Source organism: Vicugna pacos, chromosome 11, assembly GCF_048564905.1.
Source record: "Vicugna pacos chromosome 11, VicPac4, whole genome shotgun sequence".
NCBI classification, from domain to species: domain Eukaryota; kingdom Metazoa; phylum Chordata; class Mammalia; order Artiodactyla; family Camelidae; genus Vicugna; species Vicugna pacos.
In genome coordinates, this window is record NC_132997.1 from 48,186,541 (window position 1) to 48,203,348 (window position 16,808).

General features: G+C 43.2%; 1 protein-coding gene across 7 annotated transcripts in view; it reads right to left on the reverse strand.

Annotated features, from left to right (window-relative positions):
* Window positions 1-221: 221 nt before the first annotated feature.
* The window catches only part of KAT6B (lysine acetyltransferase 6B), a 161,225-nt gene continuing 144,638 nt past the window's right edge, over window positions 222-16,808 (reverse strand). For all 7 annotated transcript variants that reach the window (XM_072971267.1, XM_072971266.1, XM_072971264.1 and 4 more), the window contains exons 14-18: window positions 10,441-10,672; window positions 9,957-10,116; window positions 9,014-9,361; window positions 6,590-6,881; window positions 222-4,019 (exon numbers count right to left, since the gene is read on the reverse strand). In XM_072971267.1, the coding sequence (XP_072827368.1) occupies window positions 1,486-4,019; window positions 6,590-6,881; window positions 9,014-9,361; window positions 9,957-10,116; window positions 10,441-10,672 (3,566 nt within the window). In that variant the 3' untranslated portion in view covers window positions 222-1,485. The remainder of the gene's footprint in view (window positions 4,020-6,589; window positions 6,882-9,013; window positions 9,362-9,956; window positions 10,117-10,440; window positions 10,673-16,808) is intronic.

Below are 16,808 nucleotides of genomic sequence, written 5' to 3' on the forward strand. Positions count from 1 at the left end.
TAAATAGGTATTTGGTATATGTGATGGTTTTATTAGATAGTACTCTTATTTATTGCCAACCCCCTCCCCCAAAGTCAAAACAAATCAGAAAATCTCATAACCCCGATTTACACTAAATAATTTATTTTCCCCCAAAATGTGTATGTGTTCTGAGATGTGACACAGGATACAGTCCAACTGGTCATTCTCTATCAATCATAATATGACAGGACACAAGAGGCTAAAAATGGCTCATCATAATTTATTTTATGTTAAAATGTACAGCTTTTTTTGTTTGTTTTTTGTTTTTTTTTTTTTGAAGTGACTGACTAAAAAGAGAACAGATAAATACAAGAGTGTCGCTGGCTCCTATTTTATACAAGGATTACGCCTCCCCTGCTCGGCCCTTACAGTCACCCTGTACAGGTACAAAGGCTACAAAAAAGGAAGCAATATAAACAGACACAAATAACTTTTTTTTGCTTTTTTACATGCGATTTGTAAGCTTAGTTTGAGCTATTCACAAGCTACTTCTCTATTTTTCCTTAAAAAATAACTCCAATATTTTATAAAGATAGAAAAATCTACAGATGGAATGAAAATGTAAAGTTAGAGGCATTTCCATAAAATAGCAACTTTACACCAAATTCACTATTTTTTTTAAATCCTGCCAAGTATTTGGACATATATGAAATGTTTCAAAACCTGACAGATAAACACTGAGATATGCTTCATTCAATAAACAGAAGTCTGCATTTATAAAACAGAAAGCTGCCTTTTTTTCCCCAAAGAAATCTGTCACCAAAATGGAAAAGGGTCTCAAACTTTACACCAAACATTTAGCAATAAAACCCTTTTGACTAACCAAATGGGAATAGCTTTTATAGCTCTTTACAGTTTTATAATTAACAAAAATATAGTTTTTTTTAAACCCTCAAATTGGGGCACCCTAATCAAGGCAAAAAACTTAAGAAATGGCTTACCGTTAGCACAACACTTGTACAGTACTACAAAATGCACTGTCACTAACAAAGACATTAGCGGCATGCTGAAGTGTCACCTCAAACAAAATATACAATAACTGAAATGCTAAAGGCATTTACATGGAGTGGACAGGGAAGAAAAAAAACCTCTAGGTTCAGTATTAAAACAGATAATCTGAGGGGTGGGCGGGGCTTGATATCCACACTGTTTAAAGGAGGCAGGCACAGCAAGTGGCTGCCTCCAAACTGTAGTCCAGAGAGGCCTTCCTTAGCAGAGAATTTCATATAAAAGAAATAGAAACAAAGGTACCAAAAAGGAAAAAAAAAAAACAAAGAAAAAAGAAAAACAACTTGTATAAGGCTTTCTGCTGCATACAGCTTTTTTTTTTTTAAATAAATGGTGCCAACAAATGTTTTTGCATTCACACCAATTGCTGGTTTTGAAATCGTACTCTTCGAAGAAGGTATTTGTGCAGATCAATCCAAGAGTGATGCCCGGGGGTTCTGTGACTGCCCACGTTGCCTACCTTCTCATGTAGGACCCATTGAGAGACTGCTTGGACATGCCCGTGTTCATGTAGCCGTGGTGCCCGGGGGCCGTGTACATCATGTTACTGTGGGGCGGGGTCTGCATTGGCTGCTGGGCATATGGCTGGGTTCCCATCATGCCCATCTGCATCTGCATAGGGTACTGGGGCGTTTGATTCATGTAGCCATGATTGCTGTGGTAGCCACTGTTCATCATCGGCTGGGACATGCTGTACCCATTCATGGCGTTGAGAGTGTTCATGTTCATGTTCACAGAGTTGACATTGTAGGCTGGGGATGGCATCAGGTTCACACTCATGTTCATGCCTCTTTGCATCGTCAAAGTCCGTGCAGGACCCTGCATGGCTACGGTCTGGGAGCGCCCATAGATTTGCGACTGATGGGTGGCAGCAGCTGGTGACAGAGATGCCGATTTGGTTCTCATGGACACGTGGCCCTTGCTGGCAATCTGGGTTTGCAGTCTTTGGCTGTGGGAGATGCCAATATTTGATGCAGCCATGTTCCGTTGCAAAAGAGGTGGTGGCAGATTCATCGGAGGAGGAGTCAGGTTGGGGGGTGGGGTCATGGTAGCTTGTGCTTGGGGTCCCCCAGGGACGGAGTGTGGAGATTGAGAAAGCTGAACAAGCCCTGTGTTACTTAATGGTGTGGACAAAGAGGCACTGTTTGCATAGGAAGTTACAGCAGCGGAATGGCTGTAAGGCAATGAATGATCAATAAGTGTATTGGTTAACTGCTGTAGTTTGGCAAGGCTGAAGGTGGCTGACGGCTGTGGGTAATGCCCAGCCCCAAAATCACTCTGACCCATTCGTTCATATAAGCCAAGGTTGGCATTGCCGGTCTCGGGGATCTCCGCCAGCTGCATGGGCGGTGTGAAGTTAGCAGCCATGCTACACTGAGCTAGCTGCTGGCTGCTGCTTGGGGGCCTCTCCACCACGCAGCCTTGAGGAGACTTGACGCTGCAGGTCGGAGGGGAACTGATGCTGGTCTGCTGCAGCATGCTGCAGCTCCCACTGATGTTGGACATCTGCTGGGTGACGGCACAGCTGCTCTGTGTCAGGTTGCTGGACGTGAGGCTGCTGTAGGAGCAGCTGTTCTGGGAAGAGCCGTTTCCACAAATGCTGCCACCCATGGTAGAATCATAGCTGCTCGGGTTCTCGTAGTTCTCAGTTGTGCTCTCAATGCTGCCCAGGTCACTGAATCCGCTGTCTACGACTTGCTGAGAATGATCTGAAACTGATGGGACATCCATCATTGGACTGGTTTCCATGTTCTGCAAAGAGGGCACTGAGATGGCACTTTGATCTGGGCTGATTTGGGCATAGCTGTTCTCCAGGGCGGGGACACTGGGGCTGTTGACAGAACGAACTGACTGGCCAGGATGGGAGTGGACGGATGAAACAGGGCTACTGTGGTCTGACTGTTGGCAGTCGTCCAGAGTGGCGGCGATCGGTGGGCTTTGGTCTGCGTGCGTGTAGTTCTGTAGGCTTCGACAGGCCTCTTGAGTCTCAGCGCAATCCTGAAAGCTGTCGTCCTGCTCGCTGTTCTCCTGGGTCAAGGACTGAACCGCTTGGACGGTCTCAGAGTCGATTTCCAAGGTTGCCGTGTTTCCCTCTTTGAACCCAGAGTCTACTTCCTCGCTGTTCTTTTGGTCCTGCTTCTGCGCCTGTTCTTCTGGGGGCTCCTCATCAGATTCAGGTGCAGTTTCAGTGGCTCCAGCAAGCTCCTTAGGTTCACCGTTACACGAAGCTGCAAGGCCAACACCACAGTCCATTAGGACCTCTGGGTTCGAATGACTAGGCTGGACACTTAGGTCTAAAAAAGCCTCCTGGTTTTCCAGTACTTCTTTGAAGGCTTCTCTGGGGCGTCCTTCTTTCTCCGCTGTGGCAGACTCCATGTGACCGTCATCTTCATCATCTGCATCGTGACTCTCGTTGTGGGATGGTTCCTCATCCTCTTCTTCCTCCTCTTCATGATCATCCAAACGCACAGGGTCCTCTTTGTCCATGCACACTTCTGGTTCCTCTTTATCCTGGCTTTTCGCGCCACCGGGGTCTTTTTCTACATTTCCTTCCTCTTCCTCCTCCTCCTCCTCTTCCTCCTCCTCCTCCTCCTCTTCCTCCTCCTCAGGTTTGATTAGATCGTCTTCTGGTTTTTCACCCGGCGATTTATTTGGACTTACAGGTGCACAGGTTTCCTCCCTTCTGTCTTCGTCCCGAGGCAGCAGGGGCTCCACGGCTTCCGTGACCTCCTCCTCAGTCCTGGTGGGAGTGGGGCTGGCTTTGTCCTCTGGAGTCTCCTTCTGTTCTTCCATCGTTACCTGGTCGTCAGGCTCCATGGGTGTTTCTGGTGGGGTGTACAAGTTCAGTTTAAATCCAGTCTTCCTCTCTTTGTTTGGCCTCCACTTGGATAGACCCCGCTTTGTTCCTTTTGGCCACTGTTTGCACTTTAGAGGTTCGGGATTGTCTCTACTGCCTTCTTTCAAGTTATTTGCATCATCATCCATATTGTCTTAGCAAGGAGGCAGAGAGAAGAGGGGAGGAAGAAAAACAAAGTCTTAGAAAGCATAACCACGAACAACCTGAATTTTATTTAGCAAACATTGCTTCCAATTTAGCATTTTAAGAGTTGATGCTAAAGACATAATTAAAAAAGACTAATATAGAGTAATATTGTGGTATAAACAGAGTAAATAACCTAGGTCCTGGGAAAATAAGACATGCTATATACACTGCACACCCACACCCCACTCTTAACAGAGAGCTGTGCTTTTTATAGGAAGCACATGGATACAGGCAACTATAATAAACTCATTTGAGTTTTAACAAACAAGACATTCTCTGATGCAAAAGCCTGGGATTCCACAATGTAAAAAAATCAACTAGAAGGTTTGCAAATCAGGAAATACAGAGGAAAGGGGTTAAAGCCAGCTCATATCCAAATCACCACTGTGAATAGAAGCCTAACTCGCATATTTATCCTGAGAAAGTGAATTTCTGCTTGTGGACATTTACTGGATTTAAATGATCTCAGATGACATTATTTACTTTGATTCGAATGTTCTCTCTGGCATAAAAATAAACTATGTACCTCTGATGCAAATGAATAAATAAATACCCAAAACATAAATACAGCTGTAAGCTACTCCAGGATCATCATTTCTGCACGACACAAACGATAATGTAATTTCCATGAAATTGTTGAACATTTAAAATATAGGTATTCTTTTTATCACTAATTCTGTCCACACTGTACTTTGGGTTAATCTGCAAATGTATGGTTTGAATATTAAAGTAAATAAGAAACAAACCATAACTGTCAAGCTCATTTTAGCTCAGCTAATCTTTTTACTGTGCCTGTATGCACACAGGAATATAAAGAAATACATAAATATATTTATATAAATATAAGAGAACAAGTAAATATATAAGTAAATCCAAATATGAAACACCCAAAGCTTAATGATCTTTGTAGAATTAAAGATCGTAATGATTCCCTGGAGAGGTCAACTTAAAAGAAAAGCTTCACCAAGAGAAATAGCCTTATTAGAAACACTATTTTGGAGAACAAAAACAGGATCTAATAATTGGTGTGGAACAGAGATCCCTTTTGCCAGAACAGAGTGATTTCTAATCCAATCAGTGCAGAGAAGGGTAAGCTCTTAGCTCATTTATGTAATAAAAGGATTACACTTAAACTCACCTGCAAGTTTTACATTAAAATTGGGTAGCTGAAAAGATATGTGCTGTAGACTGATTTCTTCAGAAGTGCAAAGTACAATACCCAGTTAACAGATATCTCCAGACGTTCAAATCGTTCCAGTTCTACTCACACGAACAGGGAGCAGGCAATGCCAATGACCCTGGAGTCCACATTCTTATGCCACTGGACCTACCCGCTTTTGTAGGAACACCCCTCTAAATCAGAAGATGAGTTTTCCAATCACTACTTTTTAAGAAAGAAGATCCTGGAAGGAATCAGGTGTAATACAGCCACTTGGAATTTTTAAAGGCAAATGGCACAAAGGGGAGAATGAAGGCAGTGATCATTTGTGTACAGGCTCCTGAGAGGACAGCTAAAAGGTGGAAAGAAGGCTCAATTTCCACAACAAAAAAATGACCTCTTTCTGCACTTTGTTGTTGTTTATGTTTATTTGCTTAAAGAAACTAAAGAACAAGGCTTGGTTCTTCTGTCCCCAGGGTAAGATGTCCTTGCTTCAGCAAAATATGTACACAGCAACAGTATTCCTGTTAATTAAGAAAGTCAAGGAGACGCTTGCTCAAGGTTCTTAAAATTGGGGCTTTTCAAAGGCAAGAGGGATAACCCTAGGCTGAAATAAGGTAAGGTTTTAAATAGAGTCATTTCGACTGCAGAGTAGAGACTGTCCCACAGATCCTCAGGATTCAGGTGGGAGCACAAGTTCCTAGGCCGACAGGCAAGGGATGGTTTCTTTTCAGCAGGGCATCAAAGACAATTAATGTGTTTAGCATTGTTTTTTAGAAGATGGGGTGGGGTGCTCCTGCCAACAGCAACTATAAAACAGTAATTTGAAAGGAAGGACAATTTCCTGATTTCTGCACTTCCTCTATTATCAAAGCTAATAATGATAGTGTGGGTAGGTTTAGATGATTCTTGATAAGAACATATCCAAAGACACCAATGATTATAAGATGCACCATCAATTTATTAATACTTGTTTTTCAGGGAAAATGAAACTATTCCTTTCAATGTGCTCACATCCATAATAACATATACCTTGGTTTCAGAAATACTAAATGTGGGAAAAAAGTACATATCAGATGTGTGTTTCTTATTGAGACTGCAAAGTTTTTGAAGGTAAGCCAATTTCTAGAAAGATGAACCCACCTAGAGGGATGTTCTGGCCTTAACGTTTAACATAAAATCCAATTCCAGAAAGAAGGGACGGAATCTTTTATGAATGAGAAAGGACAGGTGAGCACTTCTTTCTGGCGGGTTGGTACAACCTCAGAGGTGCCTTTGGGTGTGACGCAGGCGCCTGCTTTTTGGCAGTAATATACAGACATTCACAAGGGTAAGGTCTTTATAATTCTTCCACTTACTTCTACAAGGGTCAGCATTCTTATAGCAATGATTGTCTTTTCCTTCCTCTTCCTCTGTTTGTCTTTTCTTCCCAGACTGATGCTGGAACGCTTTTCTCAGGACTGGCTTCCCACCGTCCTCCTCCACCTCAATCTCACAGGTAGGCTCCAGCTGTGGCATCGGCCTCTCTTCATCTGAGTTGTCAAAGGGCTCATTCAGTACTTCTGTCGTCTCAGAAATGGTCTCAGTTGTTACACTGCTGTTGATCCTCCTGCGTTTACGACCCCTTTTCTTCTTTAGTACAAAAGGCCTCTGAAATTAATTCCAAACAGAATACATCAGAGCTCATGAGAAATTAAATCATTGAGTCGATAAGCAGCAAACACGTACTGAACGCGTGTCTGAGAATCTTACACGTAGAGACGCCTGTGATGCCTTTGTACCTAACCTTCCATCTGATGTTTTAACATCCCTCTCGGGCTCCTACTACACAGGCAAGTGTTTTCCAAATAAAACAGTTGTTTATTCAAGCAGATGCTTTGAGAGGGAACATTCTACCAGCTTAACTGTAGATATTAAAAGCCAAGGTTTGCTTTTCTAGCATGTATTTTCCAGTAGTGCCTGCTGACTTCAAAATCCTGTACATCATAGTTATCAAGGCATTGCTGACACCAATGTTTCTATAAATGCTGTGATAATTAACTAGCCACTGGGTCACTTGTTTTAATACTTGGTAACTGTTCCAGGAGCACCTACGATGTGTAAAGCACTGTAGGATACATGAGAGGGTACAAGACCAGCCTACCTGCTCCCCATTTCACAGGACTTCAGGAACAATGAAAAGGAAGCAGGAAGGGCACTTGAAGAATTACTCTACTGTATAAAATGCTAACAGTCATGTGCTGGTGGCTATAAGGATGTCAGAAACTGATAATCTTACAAAATATTTTTATGTGGAAGGCATCTAAAGAAAACTTAAAGCACGTGGAACGTGTCTTATATAATATATAAAAAAAAATTTTTTTTTCTAATTGCACCAGGGGTTGCAATTGACTCTCCATAATTACAAGTATAAAATATTTTTCCCCCAAGAAGAAAAGTACTCAATGATACAAAATTCAGATAAAAGAATAACAGGTAGATTTCCTGCTAAAATGTGATCTGTCGATAATGGGTCTGAAAAATTACTGAAAATACACTGCAAAGAAGGGTTCAATATGTTTGGTTAAACTCAAACTCCAGGTAAACTGTATCTAAGAATTATCATGTCTTACATTTTAAACTCTGAATGTTCACTGAAGTGTACATATAAGCCTGACAGCCATATTCTGTGATTTCATATTTATGATTATTAATCCCCCCAGTTGGCCTGTTCCCCCTAATCCACTAGAACTTTCCCCATGAGTATAGGCAATATAAAAAACTGTTTCTTTAGGTTGAGTCCACTTATATGACAGGAGTTCATATCATGCCTTGGATAATCTGGTTTTTTGATGTTTTGAAAACAAATTTCTTTTGTTAGATATACAATACATGAATACATTTTCCTTGCTAAGAAATCAAAATATCATTCATGAGCCTAAAATCCCCTTCATGGGATGCTCCTTTCCAGCACCTGTCCCCAGCTGTCCTTCCACTAGAAGAAGCCCAGGCTTAGATGACAGTAAACTGGGCTGGGCATCAGGACAGCAGGCTCCTTGACAGACACCACGTGGGATGACCTTGCGGCAGCGCCTTCATCTGTGTTACTGCTGTTAGCCTAGGCTGTCCGAATAATAGCTGGTCCCTCTCTATGACACAGGTAGACACTGAAGACAAAGGTATCAGATCTGGGTAGAGCAATTATCTAAAGGCAAAAATCAATGTTGTACCTTCCACACAGGGTGTACATATCTAAGAGAAACCACATGAGACATCTCAGTATTGTGTCCTGGGCCATAAATGCAAAATGAAGGGCCTAAACTACTTTCTAACAATTCTGTGCCAAGAAAAGGAAACAGAATCGGGAGAGCTGGGCTTGGGGTCTGAGCACTCACCTGGTTCTGGCTCCATCTCTAATGAGTTGTGTGACCTTGGCTAAGTCTCCTGTCCTCTCCAGGCTGGGGTGTTTTCATCAAAGTTCACTGAAGGGTGGTTTAAGGGCCCTTTTCTGTTCCCACAGCCTGATTTACTCTAGTCCCACAAACCAGCAGGTGGCAGTAACTACCAGACGAGAAAGCCAGTCTGCCCCTGGTTCCGTCACTGCACTAACAAATGTAACAGGGTAAACACAATCATGACCGTAAGATAAATGACGATGATATATGATCCGTGGGCCTGGATACAAATAAACTACATCTAAAGAAGAGAGAGTGAAACAAACGCTAATAGACAGAATGTCTGCAATGACAAATAAGATCTGATTGACACTGACTCACAGGCTGGGAACCTCAACAGACACATACCTTTCTCTTTATGGCAACTGACTGTGGTTTAGTCAATCTTGGAGGAGAGCTCTGAATATTTTCTTCTTCCTCTTCCTCTTCCTCTTCTTCTTCCTCCTCCTCCTCCTCCTCTTCCTCCTCCTCTTCCTCTTCATCTTCCTCCTCTTCCTCCTCCTCCTCTTCACTGCTCTCTTTAGACAGCTCCGTCAGCTGCCCTCGCTCCCCTGCCACTGGCCGGCTCTCCGGGGAATGCACATATTTATTTTTCGATTGTACTTTTGCAGGTGATTGCCTACTGGTGGCTCTAGATGACAGAATTTCTTGCTCCTCCTTCTCCCAGCAGCTAGCTTGCTCCATCAGCCGCTCAGCCTAAAGGGGGAAGGGTAAAAACAGGGGCCAGTGAGAGGGCAGCTACGAGGCCAGAGCCTCTAAGGATCAAAGGCAAAGGATCTCTAAGCTGTTTCTGATCAGGCTAGTCGGCCAGCCAAGCAGCACTCCAGCTGCATCATCTCAGAGCTCTTTTGCATCAGTTAGGATAACAAATCAAAGAAGATTGGGTTTCATGGGATATTTAGCAGTATTAATGATGCAGCGAATTGATTTGAGTCCTTTATCACTACATTACATGCTCACTGGCATGGAGCACCTTAAGCAAGTTCATAAACACAAAGAATCGATTGACATTGCAGCCTTGGAGCTCAGCATCAAATTTGATCTGATTACATGCTGTCAGTGGTGAAAAATGCTGCTTTGTGATCAATGATAAATGTTTCATTTTTCATAGTCAATTCAATAAAATTATCATGTCTTACCATGCAACCTCAGTTAGGATAAATTAGTGCCTTATCATTTCACAAGCTCTCTCTACATAACCAAGCTTTTGACAAGGATGTTAATGACTTTCTCAGCTTAAGAATGCTGCAGGATTGAAGTTGCACAACTCAGGCTGATGAAGCCAAATTACCTCTTTTTCAGCCTCTCGCTCTTCTTCAGAAACCGCAGCATTAGAAATTAAAATCGGGGTCCACCTCAGACTCTCTGGATCAAGTTCATTGGTCCGGGAACAGGTTTTCAACTTTTCCATGTGGCCCAATATCAACTTTTCCCGTCGAATGATGACAAATCTGTAATGTGAGGAGGCAGAACAAATTGCAATCAAGAGCTGAAATTTCACTTCGCCTTCACATATTGATCTATGTTAGCACTAATATGACGTGGAAAAACCAGAAAGCTCATTAATGAAAAGGTACAGCAAAATGAAATCTGACTAGCAAAAAAATAAATAAATAAAAGGGTCATTTCCTATTTTCTTTTTAGGAGAAAGGTTTTGATAATACCATTGGGGAACCTCTTATCTTTAACTGGAATGAATCTGCCTAACTTTAGGGACCCTTTCTGGTGTGAGATGCTTGAGAGGCAGTTGGGGTCGCTGGGAGCACAGCACTCACCTGCCGTCCCGCTTGTCAATCATGTGGAGGTGCTGTAGGGTGGTGGCGATGTCGTGTGGACACATGCCCGTGGCTCTGCTAATGGCCTTGATGCTGATGTGCCTCTCGTGGTGGTGGTAGAGGTACTCCAAGATCACGCTCTTCCAATAGGCCAGGTAGGAGAGGCGGCCCAGATCAGAGAGTGGCTTTTCAGGAGACCCTGCTTGGCCTTCTCTTCTGGAAAGCAAATAGCCTAGGGCAGAAAAAACAAAAGTCGACCTCACTGTGGTGTATTCTGACACTGGGACAGGGGCCACTCGAAATAAGTTCCAACAAGATAAAAACATCACATCAGAGAAGCACATTAATTTTATGTACAGTCTCATCCTTACAGTGATGTGATCTCCACGAAGTTTATACTCCTGAACCTTTGCCAGTGGCACTGTAAGTCAGTTCACGTGGCGGACGGCAGCATTCCAAACATACAATGTGGCATATTTCACAAAGCTAAGGTTGAAGACATTACTTCTGTTAAGTCTCAAAATCCAAGGCCCCCAGCTTAGATTCTTTCAAAAACTAAATGTCAGGCATTTACTCAGAAATCCTGTCAGGGGGACCACCCCAAACATTAATGGGCAAGTTGTTTTCCACAGGAAGGACCGAATGACCCTTTGACAGCTGGGTCTTAATAAAAGAGAGGGGCCTCTGTTGACTGGGATTCTATATTGCTTGTTACATTTAACTAGCGGCTGATCTGAAGCTTTGTTTTAGGACTAATAAAAGAATGTCTTTTAAGTCAACTGCTGTAATTCATACCAGCTCCACTAGCTCTATTTTCACCTCTTTCATGGAAATTAATTTATAATCTACCCCCAGAACATTGCTCCTACAAATTAAAACAAAACAACCTCCTTAAAACAAACTGTTTCATGCATCCTCAGAAAAATCCCCGAGCGTGGTAAGCTTCTGAACGTGCACCCTGCAGCATTACAGTGAAGGCTCCTTGGCAAAGGAACTTTAAAATGAGGCAAACTTTAAACCCACTTGAAGGTAATGAATGAAAGCTGGCGGCTGTCTCAGTAATTAAGAGCCACTTCTGGAGCAGAGAAGAAATGTTATAAACTAATGATGTCTACCTTGCTCTAATTATCTATTTCAACAGCCTCACCTTCATGAACCTTCTAAATTTAAACAAACATCAACCACATACAGTAGGTGGCAGCAATTACAAAATCATGCTGCTCTGTAAACCACCCAGATCTTCGGCATTTTTCTTCTTTATCTACATTTCCAAAATGGCTGCATTTAAGAATTTTCTCAATTTTGGATTTTTTGTTAGAAGGAGAAATCAATGCCTGTGGAGCACTCTCCTGCCTCTCAACATCTCTGTAAATAATGCAGAAATAGAGAACAAGAAATCCAACCCGATCTTGGTATTTTGCTTTTGGCATTTTGATGGTTTTAATCTGAATGCCATTATAAAGAACAGGCATATATTCAACTTTAGGTTTTGCTGAAGTCTTTTGACTTGTCTCTTCAACTCCTATTTAAGTGCAAAGTGTCTGACTGAATGCAAACAAACACCACAAAATTTTACAGTCAAACCACCGTCGACTCATCATTTGGCTGCACACACAGACTTTAGAGAGCAGTGTGTCAGGAATGCTAACGGTGACGGCCACTGCCGAACCCAGCCCCGATCATGCCCTGTCAATGTGGAGAAGAGCTCTGTCACCAGGGTACAAAGGGTGCCCAAATCTCAGAACACAGATAATTGGCACATCCGTCACCTGCCTCCTAAGTGCCTGGCACATGCTGTGAAATTTCCTCAGTCGGCTGGAGGTCCCAGCTCTGTACTTCTGGGGCGGGGGTGGGAGGAGGGTGGAGCATGGGGAAGAGAACTGTCGGATTGTGGCTATGGAACTATCTCCTTTTGTCCACGAGATCGCACAATTAAAAGTCTCCTGCAGTGACTGTGAAATTCCTTAGCCTCTCACTGGTTCTTATCTGAACCCCAGCGCTGGGGACAGAAAGTCTGCCTCAGCCTAGCAGGATTTCTGTATAACCACAGTGGTCAGAAGGTGGTATGTGCCCTCCTTACCTTACATCCCCCACTGCGAGGAGCAGCCTTACCCAGGAAGCACATGTAACCCTTTGTTCTGTCTTCTCTTCCCACGATTCCTCCTCTGGGCTAAGAGGATGCAGCCAGAATCCCCCCAAAACATAGTTTACCCAGCTGCTCATGTTTCCACACCCTGAGGTAGTACACACACACCTTCCCAGGGCCCGAGACTAGACGGATGAGGCCACTGCAACTCTTGGGCAACCTGGGGTCTGTGGGAAACATCTGGGCATAAACCTTTCAGCACCTGCTGCTCCCACCATGGTAAGTGGCTGTCTCCTGGGACACTCCCTCGGGTGAGTCTGGGGCCTGAGGTGGGGGTGGGGGGGTGGCAGCAGGGCAATGAGCCCGCCGAGCATGCGTACACCAAGCCCTCTGGATGTTCACAGCGAAAAGCTATGCACTGCGCAAACGAACGGTGCAAAGGTTCCCAACACCTGCCGGGAAGTGCTGGAGGGAAAACACTGCAAACCAAAACTCCAACCAGAAAACATCAAGCAGGTTTTCAGGAACGATGGGCAGCAACATGACAGACCACACACCACCACTGTCCGAAGGCGTCACTGCATTGCCTGCAGTTAGATTTTCCTTCTCCTCTCTCTGACTCATGAGACGTCAAGGAGCTGACACCGGTGCAAGGAACTTACACTTAGGCTAAGAGCCATGTGTAAGTCCACAAAGTCTCCTCCCGAAGGAGAAATTTTTGGTTTAAATGGAATCCATTTCTACAACCACAATGACCAAGGATAAATTTCTGATTTCTTACTAGTTAAGTGAAATCACTTATATGTTAACATATATACAGTAGTTTGGCAGAAAAGGTTGTGCCATATACCTCTGCTCCACTTGTGGGCGAGGTTGATGTAATACATAATTTAAATTTTACCTGCAGCAGGCAGTTTCCCTCAAAAAAGCTGTAGCTGGTGGCACTTCACTACTCTGACCTTCATAACGTGGAATATTTTAAATAATGAATTTCTTGCCATCTTTTGTTTCCTTCTACTTTTTCCAGGTTCCTCAAATCATAATTACTTCATAGCCCACTGACAGAAGAATTTTTGGTAAGAACATTTACTTACTGAGTGGTTACAGAGATGTGGCGGTTTAAGTTACAGCTCTTAAATTTAACTTACCAAAAAGATTCCAAATAATTGACCTAAGATGCAGGGAAATAAAAAGCACTTATCTTGGAAGCCGGTGTTATTATCCTGAGGCATCTGAAACAAGTACAATACACCCCTGGTGAATAGATTTCTGTGGTCCTCTAACACCTTTCCTCAACTCAGGATACTTTCAGTCAGAAAACCTGAACTATCCCTGGGGAAACCTCGCTGTTTAGATGGAAAGCAAAGTGATGTTTAGAGACAGATCCCAGTAGTTGCAGTATAATTAATCGCTGGTGAAATTATTCCCTTTCAATTGTCTGTGGGACAGAAGTGCCGGTGAACAGTGCTTACCCGGTGATCGGTGATTGGAGACTTGTAATTGAAAGCTGACTGGCCCGTAAACCCCATATCCACATCGACTATCTTGGTAACTGTCTTGAGGAAGCTGGCTTTCTCTTTTGCTTCACTGGACCTACATACCCAAGGGAAGGTGAGGTCTGACTATCAGTGTATGGACCACATACTAAATTCAAAAGATTATCAAGGTATTTGCTTAAAGGGAAAGTAAGATGAATGCAATGTCTGCAAAAAAGCAAACACTTCGAAGCTGCACTGCTTGGGATCCAAATTTTACTTCACCCTGGTTAAGGCTGACCTACTTGTAGTAAGATAATCAATTCTCATGTTAACTAGTTCTGATCCCTAGTGTTTGAAATGGTTAACTCTCTCCTAGGGGGAGGGAAAAAAAGTGGTAGAGAGTTGCTTTCCTGTAGACAGATCCATTAGGATGAGGAAGGAACTATCCAGACAAGGTCAAGATTTGTTTTTGCAGCCTAAATTCCCGAATTAACTGAACTCTCGGCATATTAACTGCAAGGTTAACCCTTGCTTAATATGAAACATTCCTTCCTTTTAAGCCAGTAATATTTCAGGACTGTAGACCGGACCAGCACGGAATAATGTTCTTCAGCAAGGGGGTAGTGTGGCTAAGGACTGTCCTCCCAAAGCCAGCCACCCTCACCCCTGCTCACCTTATCTTCTGCCACCTGGAGCCAAACCAAATGAACCTCCTCAGAGACAAAAGGGCAAACTTTAGTAAGCTACTCCTAACTCTCATCAGTCCGGATTATGTGAATCTGGGGTAACTAGTTGCTTTTAAGGGAAGATAATTTTCAAGGATCACACACCTTTCATCAGACACTTGCTCAGCTCAGCAACCCCTGCTGAAAGAGTCATATCAGGAGACAGCACTGGGTCTGCATGCCTAGGAACTGACCCCAACCAGGGATTTATGGCAGCTCTCGATCTGAGGAAGTCCAATGGCTCTAACCATGTATCTCATGACTGGGAAGGGAAATTCACTGGTCCACGCTCATCTGCTGCTGGTTTCTGGGGTTAAGCAGCTCTGTGACCAAGTGGACGAATGGCACGTTATCAGTTTAAACCGTGATAAATGAACTTGACAGGCTATTTATGTCTCCTCGCTGAAACTTTGTGATGATTTTGCAATTAGTAAAGAAGGAAGCTGAACCGCAGCCTTCCCACTGTTTTCAGAGAATCGGAGTGTTGGACATGACCTGTGACCTGCCTGAACTCTTAGTGCTTTCCGTTTATTAAAAGAAACAAACGTGTCCCTAGCAAAAATGGATATTTTGAATTTTTGAGATATTTTGTATTTTAAGAGATTGGTTTTGAAAACGTGGACATTTAAGACATCACTCCCATTACTCTATGGGCTCGAGGTAATTACACAACAAGAATAAACGTTGCTTGACTTCTCAGTCTACTTCCTTCAGACTGGTGGTTTTCAGAGGGTGGTCTCGCAGACCAACGGTATCAGCATTACCTGGGAACTTGTCAGAACTACAAATCCTCAGACCTAGTGATCAGAACCTTTGGAGGTAGGGCCCGGTGACTGTGCTTTAACAAGTCCTCCAGGAGATTCTGATGCACAAAGGTTTGAGGACCACTGCTATAAACTATGCTGCGGGGCTGCTGGTTTTAATGAGGATGTGAAAACCGCCTTGTGCAGTAGGAGAGCTAGTGAATAGAAGAATCTCAGGTGAGGAGGCCTCACCTAGATCCTCGGTGACCGAGAACTGGGGACAGGAGTCTCCAAAGCCCCAGCAGACTGAAATTCAGCCAGGGTCACTGAGCTGCAGGGCAGCTTTGTCCATGGCTCCTATGCCCGTGCTTCTCAACCTTCACTGTGCAAACAATCACCTCTTACTGCAACTGGATTCTGATTCGGTAGGTCTGGGGTGGGGACTGAGATTCTGCATTTCTAACAAGTTCCTACACTATGAACCATGCCTGAATAGCAAGTGTTTATACATTGAATCAGTGATTCTCAAACTTGTTTGGATCTCAGGATCTCTTTACGATAAAAAAAATTATTTAAGAGCTTCTGTTTATAAAGGTTTATTATATATATTAATTTTAGAGAGAAATTTGACAAACATTTAATCATTAAAAAACCCCAATAAACCCATTGTATGTTAACATAATTTTTTAAAATACAAAAAAAAAAGTGGTGAGCAGAGTGGCATCATTTTACATTTTTGAAAAGCCCTTCAACAACTGGCTTAAGAGAAAATAGCTGGATTCTAGTATCTGTTTTGGTATTCAATCTGTTGTGATATCACAGGTCATGAAATTCTTGACACTCCACTGTACACTTGTGGGAGAATGAGAGTGAAAAGGACCAATAGTATCTTAGCATTACTGTGAAAATAGTTATGACCTTGCAGACTCCCTGAAAGGGACTCAGGGATCCCCAGGGACCCCTGGACCATATTTTGAGACCATTTGCATTAAATAAAAGATGAGAAGAATTTTTAAAGATGGGCAACAAGGCCAAGAGCATTTTAAAAGAGTAAGGCACTTACTGAATACAGTCTGACAGATCACAAGAGGCACCAGAGGCTGGTTTAGAGCAAGGGTCCTACAGCCAGACTGCCTGGAAGGGGGGCCAGGGTCCACCACGTCCGGCTATGTGACCTTGGGCAAGTTATTTACTCTCTCTGTGCTCCAGATCCCCGATCCATAGAACGTGGAGAGTAATCATACCTATCACTTAGGGTTGTCATAATAATTAAATGAATTAATACAAAGCATGTGGAACAGTGCTTGCCATATTACAGAAACCCTATGTAAGTGTT